This window comes from Pristis pectinata, chromosome 13 (assembly GCF_009764475.1).
Source record: "Pristis pectinata isolate sPriPec2 chromosome 13, sPriPec2.1.pri, whole genome shotgun sequence".
Lineage (NCBI taxonomy): Eukaryota > Metazoa > Chordata > Chondrichthyes > Rhinopristiformes > Pristidae > Pristis > Pristis pectinata.
In genome coordinates this window covers 45,271,061-45,290,613 of record NC_067417.1, presented here as the reverse complement: position 1 = coordinate 45,290,613, position 19,553 = coordinate 45,271,061, and the positions used below count along the sequence as shown (strand labels likewise).

Sequence of the window (19,553 nt, the reverse complement as noted above, 5' to 3'; positions counted from 1 at the left end):
GTGTTCTGACCCGAGGAGGAGAAAACATCAGCTGCAGGTCCCACTGTGGATTACTATCCATTGATAGCCTGTCCCCTTACAGGAAAATGTCTGTATTTGGAAATTAAGGGAGGACATGTATAGATTTTTCTTTGGGGTGAATAGTTTGATTTTCTTTCAGCAAAAATCAGGAATAGTTTGCTGTATAGTTACATCTGTAATAACAAACTCCCTATAGGAAACCCAACAAGCATGACCTATGGCAATGTGTTAGCTCCTCTCTGTTATATTGCATAAAGACATCACCTGATAAAGATGGCTTGATTCTAAATCCTCGATCTTGGCCTGTCTTGTGGAGCTGATCTCAACTAGGTTATAACGAAGATGTTAGCACTGGCCTCCATAAAAAGGAGAGAACAATCAGCGGGTGTTATCCAGCAAGCCCACTGAAATGTTTGCACATCTGGCCAGGATCAGGTTCAGCTCTGACACCTTCCATCTGTCCACTGTGAATTACCAACGGCACTCAGAAAGTCCTTTAGATGAATAGTGATGAAGGGATATCAGTGTTTTTAGGAGATGAAGACCGTTAGAACATTGAGTGGAAATATTCTTGTGACAGATTACTTTGGTTATCAGAACTAAAGTGACTCACAAGATGATGCTTTTCCTCAAATATAGCATTGGGGTGTCTTACTCGGAAAACAGTGATAGATCTCCTCTGGCACCGTTTATATTCAGGACAGAGGTCAATAGATTTTTTTAGATATGAATGGAATCAAGGGATATGGTTTTATTTCAGGAAAGAGGCACTGAGGTAAATGATCAGCCATGATCTAAATTAATCGCAACAGGAGAGGTGGATTGGCCTACTCCTGGTTTGACGTATTATTTTGTTATGGTAACCGTTTAGTGGCAGAATCATTACACCATATAGCGTGAAATGTACAACAATAAATGAAGTATTTACATCTGCTCTGTCCAAGTAGGTATCAAGAGAATTCACTAGAGAATCTTGCTGGTGCCAAGCTGAGAGGTTCTTTTAAGTGGCCCCGATGAGTATAATGTCCCATTGAACTGAACCTGAAATTTGATCCATTATCTACTCAAATACTCCCTATGGTGAACTATTCCAAATAGCTCCAACCTACAACGTAATGAAGATAATTGCTTCTTCTGGAGTCTGTTTACATAACATTAAAAAAACCTCATAGGGAAGTCACGGAACTTTGGTCTTCTGAGCCATAGCTTAACAATGGTTTGTAACTCCTCGCTTCCCGTCCTTGTCAGAAAGTAAGTATCGACATCATAGAAAAAAAGTCATCTGTTTTTTTTTTGTTTGCCCTTTATAAGACCAGTTCAGTTGCAATTTTCTAATGTTCCATTAAAATGATCACTTTGGGGCAATTTTGCTCAAAAATGACACACAGTTTACTTATTGACACTGAGCAGGATCACAGAAAAGGTAGATGCAAAACTTTTGCTGCACTTTTGTAGCCCTCAAAGTATTTCAGAATCACCCTATCATGGAGAGCTACTTATGATCATGCCTTTAATGGCACTACATTGGTGACAAGAATCTAGGTTTGAATTGCCTTCAATTATTTCTAGTAGGGTCCTGATAATCAGTGAGCTCAGCTGACTGTAGATGGGGGTGAACACAGGAAACTTCACAGAAAGGAGCTGGCTGGGAGCTGGGGAATGGTAACTTGCCCAGTATGAAGGATAAGCCAGTATGGGCACAGATTCACTGACTCCATCCAGAGGTAAACAGCAGGATATGAGTGTAATAAGGAGACAAACTTCTAAAGTCCTAATCACCACAGTCGATATCATTAGGGGGCCTTACTGACCCCAGTCTATCTTGGCCACTGATTTTAACAAAGGAATCTCTCATCCGTCAGTCTGGAGTAAAATGATGATGTGGAGATCAATTCTGATCTTTAACCTGCCTCTCTTAAAAGTAAATGGCAGGGAAAGTGTGTCCTCGAGATTAGTAAAATGATAAAGTGTGTCCTCGATATTAGTGAAATGTGCCTTCATAAGCTAAATGATAAAGTGTCTGCAGGGAAAGTTAAAACATTTTATTTTAATAATGAAACACCAGCTTGTCTCAAAATGTTTACGACAAAACTATGCTTGTGATTGCGGATGCAATGTTAGAGATTTTAAACTTGTCACAGCAATCATTTTTTTTCCTCTTCCTAAATCAAACCTTAATTTACATTTGGGACATTACATAGACAATCTTTTTGCTGCAGTTACTAAGCTCATTGTTTTTTGATATTATACCCTAATACAATAAAAAGTCTGTGTGAATAGTCTGGATCCCTTTTCCTCCTCAGAATTGTAACTGATTATAGAGGATCCTGTTGCCAGTTTACCCAGTGGTGTTTGGTTACCACAATGGAATGTTTTAACTTTCTAGCAAACGCTTTCTCATTTAGCTTAGCAAGAGACTCATGTGATCTGAAGGACCCCTTTACCCTGTTGTTGCCTTTTTAAACTAATGTTAGATGCAGCTACTGCCACAATTCTCACAAGTAAGTATTCTCAATTCAACATGTTTGTCTGCATTTGGCTACAGAAGGCAACCAGAGCTAAAAACTAGTTTGTACACAGTGACATCTTGTGTTGCCACTGACCCATATCACATTCATCAGAAACTGGACCTGATTGAACCCAATATCTCTACACTCCGTGAAGCTGAAACATTATCTTAAGCTGCAAACGCTCACTCTCTCATTATACCTTATTAATGGAGAATGAGAGACAAAGAGACGGAAAATAAGGCCTGCCTCTCTTAAAGGGCTGCAATTACCACCTAGAAAGGATGTTGTGTCAGAAAAGAGAGCAGGTTATTCACAACAACAGCAGTGAATCAGACTTCACTCTCCCTTTGACTACAATGCCACCCTGCTGCTACAAATGCCCATTGGCTGAGGGCATGAAGGCAGATACCAACACACAACATACCAGTTGCAAGGAGCAATACCCCTGACTGAGCCAATGCACCATCCACCTCACTCATATCAGAAGAGGAAGAGTGTTTGTATCAGGAATAGGACCAAGGGCCTGGACTCCCTAAACTCCCTTGCAATTTCTTACTGGGGACCCAAACAGCACTCCAGATACTTGGGTCTGTTATTAGATCTTTGGTTATGTTTTAAATAATAAGAAAACAAAAACCTAAACCAAACCAAACCTAAAAATAAAACTAAAAGATTTTGATGGGAACTGCTGAATCACCCAGGAGATATCATCTCAATCACCATACACTTTACACAATGTGGCCAAACTACATTCCTTATTTTTCTTGAATGTAAAGATAGCATCTTAGGGATAGCAAACAGGTAGATCAAGGAGTCTCAGCTAAGGTTTCCCCTCTACATTGTTGTAGTGAATTATAAATGCAAATATAAGCAAAAAGCAACTATAGTAGAAAATTAAAGTCACAGAATGTAAGAGCAGAAATGATGAAGAAATTCTACAAAATATAGCAACAGATTATTGTAACACCTTGAGGTCTGGTCCCAAAACTGGAACACAAGCACAGAGACCCAGAGAGAAAACTGGGGCTGCTTGCCAAAAACCAGAGGTCCCATGACACCCTGGAACTTGGAGCCAGCAAACATCATGGAAGCAATATATGCTTGTGTCAATATTTTTGCCAGTCTAAGGTCGATGCCCCAAAACAGTTTGTTAAATCTGCAAGTTTCAATTAAGATCAACTCACATGCAATGTTTTATAGGTTAGGGCGCTGCACCTGGCAAGCTTAGCCTGTCCTGATGATGCAACTCGGTTCAGTTTGCCTTTGTATACAAAAAATTAAGCTATTCTGGTTGAAGTGTTTATTCATTAATTAATTTTTTGGGGATGCAGCTAATACCCTGCCTACTATTATCACCAGCACTCAGAAAGTCCTTTAGATGGAAATGTATTCTTGTTCCTTCAGAATCATTGGGTCTAAATCCTGGAACTCCCTCCCTGGAAGAACCTTTGTCAAAAAGGTTGCAGCATTTCAAGAGGGTGGCTCACCAGTATCTCCTCAAGGGCATTTAGGGATGGCAATAAATGCTGGCCTTGACCACAAGAATATTTCCACCCAAGTTCTGCCCTCAGTCTTCATCTCCTGAAAGCACTGATATCCCTTCATCACTATTCATCTAAAGGACTTTCTGAGTGCTGGTGATAATAGTAGGCAGGGTATTAGCATGGTTCAATGAGGAGTACAGAAGAGCATGCCGGGAGCAGCTGTAGGGGCGTCAGTCTGGCAAAACTGAAACAAGGGGCTACATGCATGTTGAACACTGAAAACAGTACACAATGAGCAGAGTAAAGCAGTCCCACAATCAAGGAGTCAGATCAAAGCTCTGAAATCAACTCATGAATAGGTGGGGGGGGGGGGGGGGAAGAGTGAGTTACATGCAGTCAACCTGTTTCACTCTGCTCTGTGATGATGGGGAGCTGAGGAGGAAGCTGAGATCCAATATCCAATCAGCACCTCTAGTTCATCATGACTTCAAATGCTTCAGTCTTGTCGCTGATGTTTATGTGCTTGCTCCTGCCATCACTGAGGACGGGGATGTTCCTTCTGTTACCTGGCATGTACAAACCAAAGAGCATGGCGCTATTTGATTATCATCGCAGGAGGGAGATCCCCACTTATATACAGCCAGTGCTTACCTTCTAATCGATATCATTAAAACTCATTATCTGGTTATGTATACCATCGCTTTTGTGGTTCTGCAGTTTCAGTGAACTAAAAAGGGCCTGGATACTTGCCTTTAGATGGTGCTACATCTGGGAGTTGTGGAAATCGGGAAACAGCGTCACCAATGCGAGGCAGTGTGCTTATATAAAAAGGAATTGAACAACAACTGCTCAGTGCACTGAGGCGCAGGTATGGCAGAGGATATGTTTCTGTACTGGGGCTCCGGTTCTCCGCCTTGCTGGAGGATCATGATTGTCTTGGAAGAGAAAAAACTGCAAGGCTATAAGGAAAAGCTGTTGTCCTTCGAGAAGATGGAGCACAAATCGGAGGAGGTTCTGGCAATTAATCCTCGGGGACAGGTGCTGATGGAGAATTTGCTATATTTCTCACGCCCCTCTTTCCGTCGAGCTTAACGGTTGTATAAATCTGATTTTTATTTTAAATTGCAGGCTGCAGAGCAGATATTCAAATTTAGTTGCAAGCAGAAAAAAAATAAATGAAACTCAAACCAGATTTTTTAGTTACGTTATTAAAAAACAGTTTAAACATTGTTTTTGCAGTTACCCAGTTTCCGCCATGGGGACATAAAACTGAACGAATCTTTTGGAGTGTGTCTGTATTTGGAGGTAAGCGTTTCTCCCCAACACCCCCCGCCCAAAAGGATTTCCCTTAAAAAGCGGCTCTTTCAATCCTTGGACGCTTCACTTCTCGGTGCTGAGTTGGCTTCCCCTGTGGCCAAGTGGGCGGCGGATCCCATTGTAGTGGTTACTGTCGGTTTGGTGTCACCTGGATTACGCGCGGCTGTGCTTCCCAGGTTTTAACGTCTATCGGCGCTCATTCTCTGAATTTTCCTTCCCTAGAGCCAGTTCAAGTCTCAAGGCACCCAGCTGATTCCCGACTCCGGAGCTGAGCAGGCTCTTGTTTACCAGAGAATGTTTGAGGTTTTGGCCCTGCAGGAAAAAATCAGTAAGTTCCCTAATGTGGCAACTGTTGTTATGGTTTGTAATTACTTGTAAACATGGTTGTCATATGAGCCTAATTAACTTTAATCTCTGGAGTATATTTTCCGTTTTGTACAGGTGCCTTTCCATTGCAGATAGGAGGAAGAAAAAATCGTACACAACAATAAGCCAATGAACAATGTGGTTGGAAAATAACTTTGTAGGTTGTTGAATCACTGATAAAATAGTTAAATGTTGTCCCTGTATGTTCACTGAACTTCACTTCCATTTAAACTGCTTGAATCTTGTAATATCATCCTATTCTAGATATATATTTCTAGTACCTGACAAGATTGTTCCCCATAGCAACCATGTCTTTTTGTTAGCCTTTTTATATACATCTCCTGTCTGCTTGTCTGGGTGCAGATGCAAAATATAATTGGCTGTATAATGGAGTCTGTCACAGCCCTTTCCCTGTCTTCCCAATGCTTTTGCAGTTGCTACTGTATAGAAGATGGGTATTTTGAGAAGGAGCAACCACATCCTGTTAGGATGCAATATAGGAGGAGGAATGGTGATAAACTTCCAAGGTAGGATGGAGTGGGACTTGAGATGTTCCTATGCCTCTGTTGTATTTCACCTTCTAGGTGAGAAGTTGCAGGTGAGTGAGGTACTGTTAACATTCTCCTGTGAATTGCAGTGTGCTAGTTGAAGAGGCTTGGGAATTGGTGTGACTTTTTTTGTTCAGTTTGCAGATCAGTTATGATCTTTTGCAACAGTAATATTGTTAAATGTCAAGGGGAAGAAGGTAGACAGTGCTACACACCTACCAAAGCAAGGCTGAACATTGTCTAGGTCTTGATCCTGCACATATGGACTGCTTAATTTTGCCAAGGCGTTGACTAGAATGGAGCATGAAATTGAGTGTCTGCACTTAGTTTATTGGTGGAGGATGGTTGGGCTTGGGGAAACTGTCCTAAGGGACACCTGCAGTGATGTTGGGGGGGGGGGGGGGGTTGGGGGTACTGGAATTAAGAAATGATGAGGCACAATATAGAATTGGATGGAGACAGTATGGATTTAAGAAAAGAAAATGTGTTGGGTGGTGCAGTGGTTAGTGTAGCTGTGTTACAGCTCCAGAGACCCAAGTCCAGCTCTGATCTTGGTTGCTGTCTCTGGAGTTTGCATGTTCTCCCCTGGATGTCTTGTTTCCTCCCAGATGCCAATGACCTGCTGGTTAGTAGGTGAATTGGCCACTGTAACCTATTCCAGGTGTAGGTGGGTGGCAGGAAAATCTGGGGTGGAGTCTGTAAGGGATACAGTGGGGGATGGAAATTGGATGCAGATGGTCAGTATGATAGAGTGCCAAAGGACTCTCTAACTGTTGGAACTGAGTTTTTAATTAGCAGAATGGGTAAAGGTGAATTGTCTGTAGTGTCTTTTAATGTCTAGGAGGCCTTTAAGGTGCCGCACAATGGCTGTTGGACAAAATTTAGTGTAGGCAGTACTAGGTGTAATGTGCTGTTGAGAATTAGTTAACTGAGTAAACAGGAATAAATGTGCCTCTTTGGGTGGGGAGGCTCTAAGCAATGGGCTACCACAGGGATTGGTGCTGGGGGCCCAGCTGTTCCAAAGTCCACATTGTGAGTGGACTGTAGAATAAAGGTAAATTTGTTAATGTTGCTGTGGTCACGGATTAACTAGACTCTGACAACTTGTACTCATTTCTCAATCACATTTTATTTACTTGTGCACAAGGAGAGCAGTCTGGCCTCTGTTACTAAACTATTTTAAAGTTTCAACAAAGTTGTCTTTTTTTAAAATGGATATTGACCAATTTAAAATCTTTGGGCACCTTTAGAATCCCTCATTTGTATACATAAAATGCCAATCATGTTGCATTAATATAGCTGTTAATGACCAATAGAAACTACATGTTAATGGCCAATAATACCTTTTGAGTCAGTGAAGTAATTATCCAATAGTTAGTGTGTGCCTTGTAATCATTTATTTGCATCCTTATCTTGTCTTGGCATGTCTGGTGACCTTGGCTCCCATGCTGTCCAAAGAGGAGCTGTGTCTCAAGGACTCTGCTCAGCATAGGTGATTGCAGACTGTCTGCAAACAATCTCTGCCTGCACACTATCTTAACCCTTGTTTTGCCACAACATCCACAATACAAAGCTAGTTGGCTGGGGAGTGGGGGGCTTCAAAGAAATAGGTGAAGACATGGGGAATATCATAAGGGAAAATGGGAAGGCAGTATTCCCAAAAGACTGGGAGTGAATGAACACGAATCCATTGATTTACAAATTCAGCTACAGTTAAGATGACAAATCATGTTTCCTCCTTATTACAGGAGGATTTGGGTACAAGAATAAAGATGCCTTGCCCCAATTGTATAGAGCTTGGCGGCTGTACCTGCAATTTGTATAGACCTGGGTTCCCTACCTCTATAGCATGTATGTCTTTTAAGATTCATTGGATTGATTCCTGGACAAGCCACAAATACTGTCTCTAAAAGAACAAGTCAAAGGCTGGGTATCCTGTAACAGATGACTTGCCTTCTGATACCACAGCTTCAGAAATATTCTCTTTTTGCCTAGCTCGGTGCAGTGCCAACACCATCTAGGGCAATGCAGCCCATGTGATTGACACTCTGGTTATTTGGTCTAAATCCTGGAGTGACCTCCACTGGAAGAACTGCACCAGTTCAACAAGGAGGCTTGTCATCCTGAGAGCAATTATGGATGGGTAATTAATGGTGGCTTTGCCAGTGACCACCTGATCGCCCTTCCCCTGGCGCCTCTTCTCTCCCCCCCCCCCCCCCCCCCCCCCCACCCAAAATGAATAAAGTTTCATTTGGTCCTGGTGATTTTTACCAATTCCAAAGACGTTAGATCCTTTAATGCCTTCACTTGTTACCGCAAAAGCATGAACCTCCATTCTTCTTTCTCCATGACTTTCTTCTCCCCCCTCACCACCAACCACCCCCCCCCCCCACCCCACCCCAGCTCAATATTTATGATTGAGATCATTGCCCCGTCCTCTGCTTAACACAATTGCAATTGTGGGTCCCAATATGTCCTTCCCTTGAATGAAATGACATTGGAAATACTTTCTAGTCAGATATGTGGAGAGAGCAACAGCTAATGTTTTGGGCTGATGAATGAATGGGCATTGATCTTTTAACATTAGCTCTGTTTTTCTATCTCCACAGATGCTGCCTGACCAGAGTGTTTCCTATATTTGACTTTGTATTTATACAGGCAGTTGCTAGACCTTGCAGTTCCCTGCGTTTCTTCTCTCCTGCTCTCATTCATCTTGAGCAGAGCAGATTTACAAGACTTAACCACTCCACAGCTGCCACCACTAGTGCCACTTCAGTCCTAACACAGATGTCCCCTTGGTCCTGTCCACCACTCCCCCTTCTCTGCAACTCAAATTTTCTTTATCCTAAAAGCTTTTGAATTTTCTTCCTTAACCTATTGGCATCTTTTCATACTATTTTTTGTGGCTTGTCACCTCTGCAGACTTTTTTTCTAGGCTTTCTGCTATATTAAGTTGTTTTTTTTTTGTCTGAAGTAAATCTCTTTTTGGTTGTCTTGCCCTCGATGCACCTTGGGAAGCTCCTGGTTTGATGGTCTTGCCCTGTTTGCTCTTTGGGGAATATGTTCATCTTCAATTTTCTCCTTGGGCTGATTTGCCTTTGGACAGCTGAGTTGAATATTTTGCTAAATGATTTGTTTATAAAATTGATCTTGCTGTGCTTTGGAACTTGCTTTGGTCCTTCATGATAACTATTATTAATCCAACTGAATTTTGATCACTACCACAATGTGTTCCCACTTCCAGAGCCCAGTTTCATTCCCCAAAACTAAATCCAAAATTGCTTCTATGACAAACTTCTGAAGATGACTGATTCATTCACTCAGCATTTCTGGTTGAAAATGATGACTGGAACTTTTATTGAATCTGTAAAAGCATAAAGTTTCCACTTGTTTGCATGGATGTAGTTTCATTTTTGGTTGGTATGTCTGTCCTTTGACTGTTTTTCCCCTGTTTTCCTCAGTGAGGGATACTGGGCAAAAGATTTCATTTTGAAGAATACATTCTGCTGCTGAAGCACTCAGCTTGTATGTGCTTCCTTGTTCTACATCTCCTAGTTGGCATTGGCAGAGATGCCATCCAGTGCAGAAGATTTCCTTTGTGGGGAACAAAATCCCCATACGATGGGTGTGGTGAGTCACTCCATCCACTATTGTTGAAAGTGCTGTCATCTAGGCTTGTGTTGCGTTTTTTTTTTTTTGCAACCTGCTAAGAGTACAGTCTGACAGCTGATCCTCCAAGTCCAGCCAGTTTGTTATGGAGTTGTTCATGGATTTGCATCACCAGAAAATCACCTGATGGCATAAATCTCATGAGAGTCCTCTACACTTGGATTCCATTGTTTTGCCAGTCTGGGTATTGGCTGCTTTAGCCCCTGCACACCAGGCTTTCCCAACAGTGCTGCAAGTTGTCCTCCATGTAAATGTCTAACAATCTTAAGTTCTTATGGAAACTAATTCCTGCATCCTCTATGGATGGTGTATTCCAGATTGTTGCTGTAAAAGGAGATTAATTTTCCTTGGTTACCAGTCCACATCAGAAGAAATTTTCTTCTTATGCCATATTTAATCAGTTTTGAGTAACTGGATTGTATCTCTCAACCTCTGCTCTCAGAACAACTTCACCTCCAATTGATCCCCTTAACTGGAATCCCTCATCTCTGATTTCAACCTCCTAACTCTCTCCAGTCTCTGGCATGTTTCCAAAAGGTTGTTGCTGTGAATTCTACAGTATTCCAACAGAGGCCTGGAGGCTTAATTGTTTACCATCTTGTCTTTGTAAATGGAAACCTGAAGTTTAGTAGTATCCTGTACATTTAACTTGGTCAATTTCTTTGCATTGACTCTGTTCCCCTTGCGTTTAAAAATTGTACTTTCTCACTTAAAGTGTATTGTCATAGTTATAGTACAGAAGTGAGTTCTTCAGCCCAACTTGTCCATGCTGAACAAGGTGCATTCCTCAACCAATTCCATTTGGCCCACATCCTCTAAACCTTCCCTATTCATGAACCCATCCAAATGTCTTTTAACTATTGTGATTGTATCTGCTTCTGCCACTTGGTCTGGCAGCTCATTCCATTTACCCACCATGCACTTTGTTGGGGATAAAACTGGTCTCTTGTGTCCCCCTTTTAAATCCTTCCCCTATCACCTTAAACCTATGCCTCCAGTTTTAGACTCCCCTATGCTTGGGTGGGGTGGGGGGGGGGGGGGTTGATAAAGACTGATTATCCAACTTATCGATGTCCCTTGTGGTTTTCGAAACCTCGGTCTCCTTTGCTTCAGGGAGAAAAGTCCCTGTCCTTTGTCATTACTGAAGCCTGCCAGTCCCAGCAACATCCTTGATTCTTTTCTGCTCCCTCTAACTTAATTGCATCCTTCCTACTGTGCTGAACATACTGTGTTAAAGGTGACTGCCCAGTTTGGTCTGACTTGAAATCTTGTACCTGCAGAACTTGTTTAATTGGATTTCCAACTTATTGCAACATTGAATTTTAAAACTCTTGTACTCTAATGTGCCCATCCAAGCCAGTTGTATCACTGCACCTAATTTCAAGCCTGAGGGGCAAGGCTGGGGTGGGTGGTTGAAGAATACAACATGCAGTGCTGTCTTTAAACTTCATGCAATAATGTATCAAGCTGCCATTGTCCCTTAATACCATAGTTTTCAATACATGCAAATCAGTGCAGCAGATTTGAATCGAATGATTTCAGTTGGCACCCTGACATCAATACCTACTTGAGGCAAACATTTCCTTGGCTACTATCTCTTCTTGCTCTGTCTTGCCACCTTGCATTCAATCTTGTTTCTTCACTCTACTCCAAACCATTTGGTTCAGACCTGTCATAATTTTGAATACCTCCTGACCTGTATTTTAAGACTCATTGTTTAAGACTTTTTTTTGGAATGCCCCTTTAGCAATCCCCTCTTGAGGAATCTGCATTGTACCTCTTACTCTTGCTTTAACATCCTTGCTAGTAAATGGAAGCCCCACTCTAGAGACTGCTTCCATTTAGCTCATCTCTCTTGTGGTTGCTCTGAGAGAACAGTCATACTTTATCCCACAGGGGAGACAAGAGACTGCAGATACTGGAATCTGGAGCAACACAAAACACATTGACAAGTCCAGATGAAGGGTCTCAACCCAAAATGTTGACTGTCTATTTCTCTCCATAGATGCTGCCTGACCCACTGAGTTCCTCCAGCATTTTGTGTGATACTTCATCCCACAGCCCTGTTCATTTTGTTCATAATTATTTGTATCTTGTCCTGAGTTATTTAAAAGTGCCTGGAATTGGCTTCCACCTTTTTGGTATTGTTCTATACCCCAACTTGAATGGTTGGGAGAGTTTCATCCCTTGTGTGTGACCCCACCCCCTTTTGCTAGTGTCTTCAAATCTGACCTGCTGATTGACCCATTCACCAGAGGAAGTTTTCCATCAGAGCCTTCTGGTGCTGCCTCCATGGATAAAATGTTCCAACTACAGCCAGAACTCAAATGCATGTGATAACATCTTAAACCTCACCTCCAGCCTTTCATGCTTGCATTATTCCCAATGGTCACCAGCCTTCAATTTCCTTCCTTTATCATTCTCCCTCTATATGGTTTTTATGGGTTTGCCATTCAAATATCCACTTCATTTCTGTGCTGCTTTTCCCCACTAAAACCCAATGACGCATTTTCTGTAGATCATTGAGGTGCTGCTTTTAATGTTTATAAAGCAAATCAGCCAACATTCCACATTCCCATTTGTGTATCCTTCAAAAATGTATTGATTTATTATTGTCACTTGTACTGAGGTACAGTAAAAAAATTCTTACAAACTGTACAGGTCAATTCATTACACAGTGCAGTTGCATTGAGTTAGTACAGAGTGCATTGATGTAGTACGGATATATAAAAAAAGTACAGAGTAAAGTGTCACAGCTACAGAGAGTGCAGTAAGGTCACAACAAGGTAGATCGTGAGGTCATAGTCCATCTCATTGTATAAGGGAACCATTCAATAGTCTTATCACAGTGGGGTAGAAGCTGTATCTCCAGACACATGCTGTTAGTGGATCACTTTCCATTTCAATCATCCTGTTCTTGCAAATTTGTTTACAATGCCTCCAGTTCTTGGTGTCCCACTTCAGTTCCCGCTCCCACTTTGTCCAGATTACAGTTGTTAAGTGCATCTCACCTAGTCTTGAGCACAATAATGCCAGACACTATAGCCATAAAAACATAGCAATAGCAACTCTTTGCTGCCCAACACCACTGCCCCCACATCCCACTCCCTGCCCCCACTGAACCTCTTTGCAACCCTCAGTTGCTGGATGCCAGGGGATTCACTGAACAAAGGTCAACAATTTGTTTCTCTACACTTTGTTCATTTTAATTAGCATTTCAAGCCATGTTAAGCATTATTTTTCTTGTTGGTAGATAGCTTCCATATTCAAGTGTAGAATGAAAATTAATCATTCCTATTTCTTTACAGTGGCCATAGTCTATTACTTCTGGAAGGTTCCAGAAAATGAGCGCCATGATTCTGCTCTGGAGAGGAACAAAAAGGCACTGAATGCCGAGCTGAAGCTGTGGGAAGGATACTTTGAGAAGGTAAAGGGGCATTTATGAAGAAACTGTCCAGAGGAGTAAATTGCCTGCTAGATCAAAACAGACTAGTGTTGCTACAGGTTTATTTATCCATTTTTACCTGGATTTGACCTGAGGGCCAGTAAATTTGCTTTCATAAGAACATCAGGAATGGGCCATGTGGCCCATTGAGCCTGCTCTGCCATTCATATCTGGTCATGGGCTCCATATTCCATTTTAAGTTGCATCTGCTGTTTGAATTTGGCTAACTTGGCTCCCTCTGCTTGTCTGTTCAAACTGATTAAATCTGCAATGGTTTTACAGCCCAAAGTGAAAAGGCAAACAGCTCTAAATGGTACATGCAGAATAAACTGGTGTAAGGACATGCTTGCCTTCCAAATATCCCATATGTTCTACTGTAGCTGTGAGTAACATATTGTTTGATTCCATTATGTACTGGTGTACATCACTGGTTATTGTGATGAGGTTATTCCATTACTAGTACTGAATGTGTTTTAAATGCAGCCTAGTTGTCTGCTTTTGTTGGCCACAGAAGGAAATAGTACTTTTTACATTGGTTGTGCTTTAGTCATCTCATTGAGATTATGGGACCTCCATTGTAGAAGGTATCAGAGTCTCTGGTCAAAATCATTGTAGTTACTTTGGCAGACCAGCATTTCAAAAACCAAATTAAAAACAAAATGTGGACATGCCCCATGCTGAGCAGCATTGGTGGAGAGAAACTGTTACCTAGTCTGAGATTATTGTAATGTTCCCCTTCCCCACCACTACCACCACCCCCCCCCCCCCCCCCAGCATTAAATTAATGCTTTGCTTCAGGATGACAACATTTAGATTTGTTCTTTGCCATCAAACATGGTTGCAAATTGACCAAGAAAGTGTGTTGGCTGTTAAACTGGAGTGCTGACTTGCATTGCCAATGACCAAGTCTCAGTTGTAGCCATCTGGGGTTTGGATGAACTACATTTCTTGGTGTAAAATTAATTTGATTATTTCTGACACTGAGGGTGGGTGACCCTCTCCTCTCACTTCTGAATGTGACCTAAACTTGTCAAAATGAGTAAAACTGGTTAAGGCTCATACAATAACATCCAATGTTCTTTAATTGCTGTGTAGTTACAAATATTAACCTGCTGTTCCCTTTTGATGTACTTTTTTTTTATCCTTTTAAAAGAGAAATCGTACAAGTAGTATTCAATTCCAGATGGCCCCAAATGTCACTTGCCCTACAGTCAGTTTCCCATATGTACAGGTGATGACTCCTGCCTGCTCACTGTTACAAGTTGCCAAGATTTGCCCAAAACTACATTTTTAAAGAAAATTCATACCTTTTAACAATTTGATTGGTGCCCCTTGCCCCCCCCCCCCCCCCCCCCCCCCCCCCCCCCCCCAGTTGCAGCATCTTCATCCTGTCTGTTTGCTATATGGATATTTTCTTATTAGTGTTAGTGAATTACTGTCCAAGGGGATGTTGTCATGAGATCTATTCTATGTTCTGACTTGTCACCCCAAAGCTGTCTTGATGGGAAATGTTCTGGGTTTATCAGTAGTTTGAAAGTTTTGAGGTAGGTTTCACTTTAGCAACAACTTGAGCATCAACACTTTGCAACTTTTGGGCCTGAATTCAGATTTGGTGAAACACTGAGTTGCAGAAGGATTTGGAGAAAGTAGTCACATTCCAACTAACATGCACCATTCTCTGGTTTGGTTACACTCATCCTTTGTCTAAATGGCTCTTTCAGCTCATAGCTTGGCTTTGCAAGGAACAGGTGCTCTTGAATGAACTGTCAGCTACTGGAATATGAAGCTTTATTTTTGACAAATTAAGGTCACATTCCTTTAAGGCACCTAGCCTCTTCTGTTTCGGTTTTGTGTGCATTCTTGTACAGATAATTAAGTTCTGTGATTACCATTTGAATTCTTTCTGCAAGTGAGGACATGGTGAATTGGTTTATTATTGTCACATGTACTGAGGTACAGTGGGGAAAAACTTGTCTTGCATACCATTCATACAGTTCAATTAATTAAACAGTGTGTCAAGGCAAAACAATAACAATGCAGAAAAGTCAGTTAAAGGGCAAGTAGACAATAAGGTGCAAGTTATAACAATGTAAATTGAGGTCAAGAGTTTCTTACTACAGGACCATTCAATAGTCTCAACAGTGGGGTAGAAGCTGTTCTTGAGCCTGGTGGTATGTGCCTTCAGATTTGTACCTTCTGCCTGATGGGAGAAGAGAGAATGTCTGGGGTGGGAGGGGTCTTTGATTATGTTGGCTGCTTTACTGAGGCAGCAAAGTGTAGACAGAATCCATGGAGGGGAGGCTGGTTTCCATTATGTGCTGAGCTGTGTCCACAACTCTGCAGTTTCTTGCAGTAATGGGCAGAGCAGTGGCCATACCAAGCTGTGATGCATCCAGATGGGATGCTTTCTATGGTGCATCAATTTATTTTTAAATTGAGGGTTGATGGGGACATGCTAGATTTCTTTAGCCTCCTGAGGAATAGAGGCAGTGGCATCTACATGGTTGGGCCAGGACAGGCTATTCACTCAAGGAATTTGAAGCTCTCAACCTCAGCCCTGTTGATGTAGACAGGTGCATGTGCACTGCCACCGCTTCCCCAACACCACTGCCCCCACCCCCCCTGCCCCCAAAGTTAGCTCTTATTTTGCTGATATTGAGGGAAAAGTTGTTGTCATGACACCATGTCACTAAGCTCCCCACCTCCTGAGATGTTATTTCAGATGGGGCTCACTACAGGGGTATCGTCTGTAAACTTGTAGATGGAGTTGGAGCAGAATGTGGCCATGCAGTCGTGAGTGTATAGGGAGTAGAGGGCTGAGGATGCAGCCTTGTGGGGCACCAGTGTTGAGGATAATCGTGCCAGAGGTGTTGCTGCCTGTCCTTGCTGATTTGTGGTCTGTTGGTCAGGAAGTCATGGATCCAGTTGCAGAGAGAGGTGTTGAGTCCCAGATCTCAGTTTGGTGATGAGTTTGCTTGGAATTATTGTATTGAAGGTTGAGCTGCAGTCAATAAACAATAGTCGAATGTAGGTATTTTTACTGTCCAGATGCTCCAGAGATGAATGTAGGGCCTGGGAGATGGCATCTGCTGTTGACCTATTTCAATGGTAGGTGAATTGCAGTGGGTTGAGGTTGTCTGGGAGGCTGGAGTTAATACATGCCATGACCAGTCTCTCAAAGCACTTCATGATGGTGGATGTCAGAGCTGCCAGTTGGTAGTCATGAAGGCATGTTACCTTGCTTTTCTTGAGTACCAGGATGATAGTGGTCTTGAAGCAGGTTTTATAGTTTTTCTCTATTTTTAATGTACCTGTGAAAGTGTATCTTTGATCAATTGCACACTGAATTTACTTTCTCTTCTAGTTGCCTTCAGATTCCCACATTGCAGGGAAGAACTTTACAATGGCAGATGTAATGCTGCTTCCACAGTTGGCCTGTGCTGTTCGCTTTGGGTGAGTGGTTTCTACAAATGAGAAAATGGAATCAATTGAGATGTTTTACCAGAACAGCCATCTCCTGTTGGGGCAATAGTGTCTTTCACTGTCTACCAAACATTGGCTGCTCTGTTTTCTTCACAGTTGCAATCCATAATCTCACTGTTTTAGGTTAGGGTGAAAAATCACCAAAATACCAGAGGCAACTGCCCTAGTGCCATGAAATCATTTTGTATCTGAAAGTTATTTAATGTTTTGCCTTGGCAATTGTTCCTCAAACAGTACAACTCTCCCTCTGGTGTTCTGTGTAATATCACCCTGAATTTTGTGCTTGGTCCTTGTACAAATAAAACCTTGGCTCCCTAGCACTTCAACTGACACTCCATTGCCAGCACATCCAAGCCTACACTGGAGCTGAGCTAAGCGAGTGCCCAATCCTGCCCTACTTTTGCATCTTGCTGGTCTTGGTCAAACCTGCTGGCTAGTGCTAATTGCTAACCCTTTGAATATTACAGAATACCATTTCACTTCCTTCAACTTGTAATGCTAAAAGTTGTAGAATATGACAAAGCATGATTTAACTCTTGACTAACCAGCATATTTGATCTACCTGTGACTTCCTCCCATTCCCAATGATAGTGGATAGTAAAGTTCTACAGTCAGATGGTAATATGATCTATAAGTCTTTCTCAAAGCAGACTTGACTTGGTCCACAATGGCTGTCCCAAGGTGGCTTGAACATGGGCTCAAATTGTGGGAAGGGTGTAAATAATTGTGTGGGGGAGGAGATGAGTAACCCTGCCATAGTCCTAATTAATTTCAAAATGTTTCCTTTAAATTTAGACTGTCAATTGATAAATACCCCAGGCTGTTGGAGTATTATACCAGAGTGAAGGAGCGACCAAGTCTCCAGGCCTCGTGGCCTCCCCATTGGAAGGAGGACCCTCCAACCATGGACTTGCTGAAGGGTGTCTGAGCTCCTACCAAGCATCATTTAATCCTGTACCTTTTAATTCAAGTCATGTAATGGACCACATGTTGCTCCTGTTGACCTTAGAACTAACAATACCAATGTGAGGATTAAGTCCTGTACAGTGCAGGCTGATATTTTGTTTTTGTTGCATTAAATGTTATTAAACTATTCTGAAGTCAGTCTTATTATTGAGTGTGTGCTTGTGTCTGTATGGCATGGGAATTTGGATGAGTGGATTGTTCACCATAACCTCTTCACTGAATAGGCACCTAAACTGAAAAGTGGAAGATGCCGGTAGGTGTTTTTCGTTTGGGTGGTTGTATGGACTTGGTCAAAGATGATCAGAGCCCAGGCTGAACTACATTGGCATAAATGCATCCACATGTTTGTACTGATCCATTCCAAATACAGACTTATTACCCATTTCCTTTATCTTCCCTTCTTGTCTCATTAACTTTGGAGAACAGTAGCACCAGCAGTTTATAGTTGTAATTGAAGAGAATTAAGGACTGACACTTAATAAGAATCCAGTTGTATGCATAAAGTCAAAATTGAGAGTTTCCAAGTAGAATTCATTGCATCTTTGTATTTTTCTTCCTCTTGTGTTTTTCTTCCTCTTTATGGGTAGTAGGAGAACTTAATGCTGGTCATTTGATAAGAGTCATTGCAATGATGATAGTCAGTTCCCACCTACTGCTTTCCCCTACCTCCATGTCTGTTCCTGCCCAGAATCACTCTCCAATAAACAATGGGCTTGTCAACTCCCAAGTCGTTAATGGTTAGCCTTCCTGTGCAAAGACATGAGCCCAGCTATGGACAGGGCAGCAGTGAGTCTACTTCCTGTGCCAACAGTCAGAAATTACCTCCAAACCTTCACGGTAACCCAATACCAATGCCTTTGGTTCCCTCAAAAGAGAGGGGACTATAGCATAAGCACTTTCAGGCTAGTGCATTCTATTGTGTGCTCCCGCTGTGGTGGTCTCGATATTGGAGAAATCAAATGCAGATTGGGTCCCACTTTGAAAAGCTCTTCCTCAGTCTAGAGGGGAAACCCTGAATTTACACTTATCTGTCACTTTAATTCCCTGTTCCTGTCCTACCCCCATAATGATCTATCTGGTTGTGGTCTGCTGCCCTGTTATAAAGAAACTCAATGTAAGCTTGAGCAGGAAGTTCTGTCTGGGCATGTTGCTACCTTTAGGATTCAGCATGGAATTCAACGATTTGAGTTAACTTGCTTTTTCTGTTCATACATCAGAACTGATGAGTTCTGCTATAAGGTTATCCATCTGATATTCGCAGCTTTTCTCTCCACAGACACTCACTGGCGTGCTGGGCATTTCCAATATTCTCATCTTGGTTTCATTTCTCTGCAATGACTGACCTGCATTTTGCAACATTTATCTCTCTGTCTTGCTCTCTTGCTCTCTCACTCTCTCTCTCTCATTATGTAATGCAGTAGCTGGGTGGAATCCTAATGGCAGGTAAATGAGTAGAGGTAGAGTAACATCAAATTTCTTTTTCTGCAGTACTTATTAATTGCATTGAAAGGTTCAGGAATTCTAAGATTTTTAAATTCATTTAATCAAACTTATCTGGTGTTGAATTCCTAATGTACAAACACAAGCTCTCTCCACTTTCTGATGAAGAATATTATATATGTTTAAATTAGGGTGACCTAAAAATAATGAGTGGAGGAGAAGGAAATTACATTACAGTGGGAAATTCCAATTAGCAGTTGAACAAAATATTGTGATGAAAGCTGCTAATGTCCCTGTTGGTTAC

At 41.9% G+C, this 19,553-nt stretch overlaps 1 protein-coding gene across 1 annotated transcript; it reads left to right on the top strand.

Annotated features, from left to right (window-relative positions):
- The first annotated feature begins 4,857 nt into the window (after positions 1–4,857).
- Positions 4,858–17,936, top strand: LOC127577379 (glutathione S-transferase A-like). Its single transcript, XM_052028549.1, has 6 exons — positions 4,858–5,053; positions 5,255–5,320; positions 5,555–5,660; positions 13,224–13,342; positions 16,725–16,813; positions 17,639–17,936. The coding sequence occupies exons 1-6, from the start codon at positions 4,886–4,888 to the stop codon at positions 17,769–17,771; spliced, it is 681 nt and encodes a 226-aa protein (XP_051884509.1). The 5' UTR covers positions 4,858–4,885; the 3' UTR covers positions 17,772–17,936.
- Positions 17,937–19,553: the final 1,617 nt, after the last annotated feature.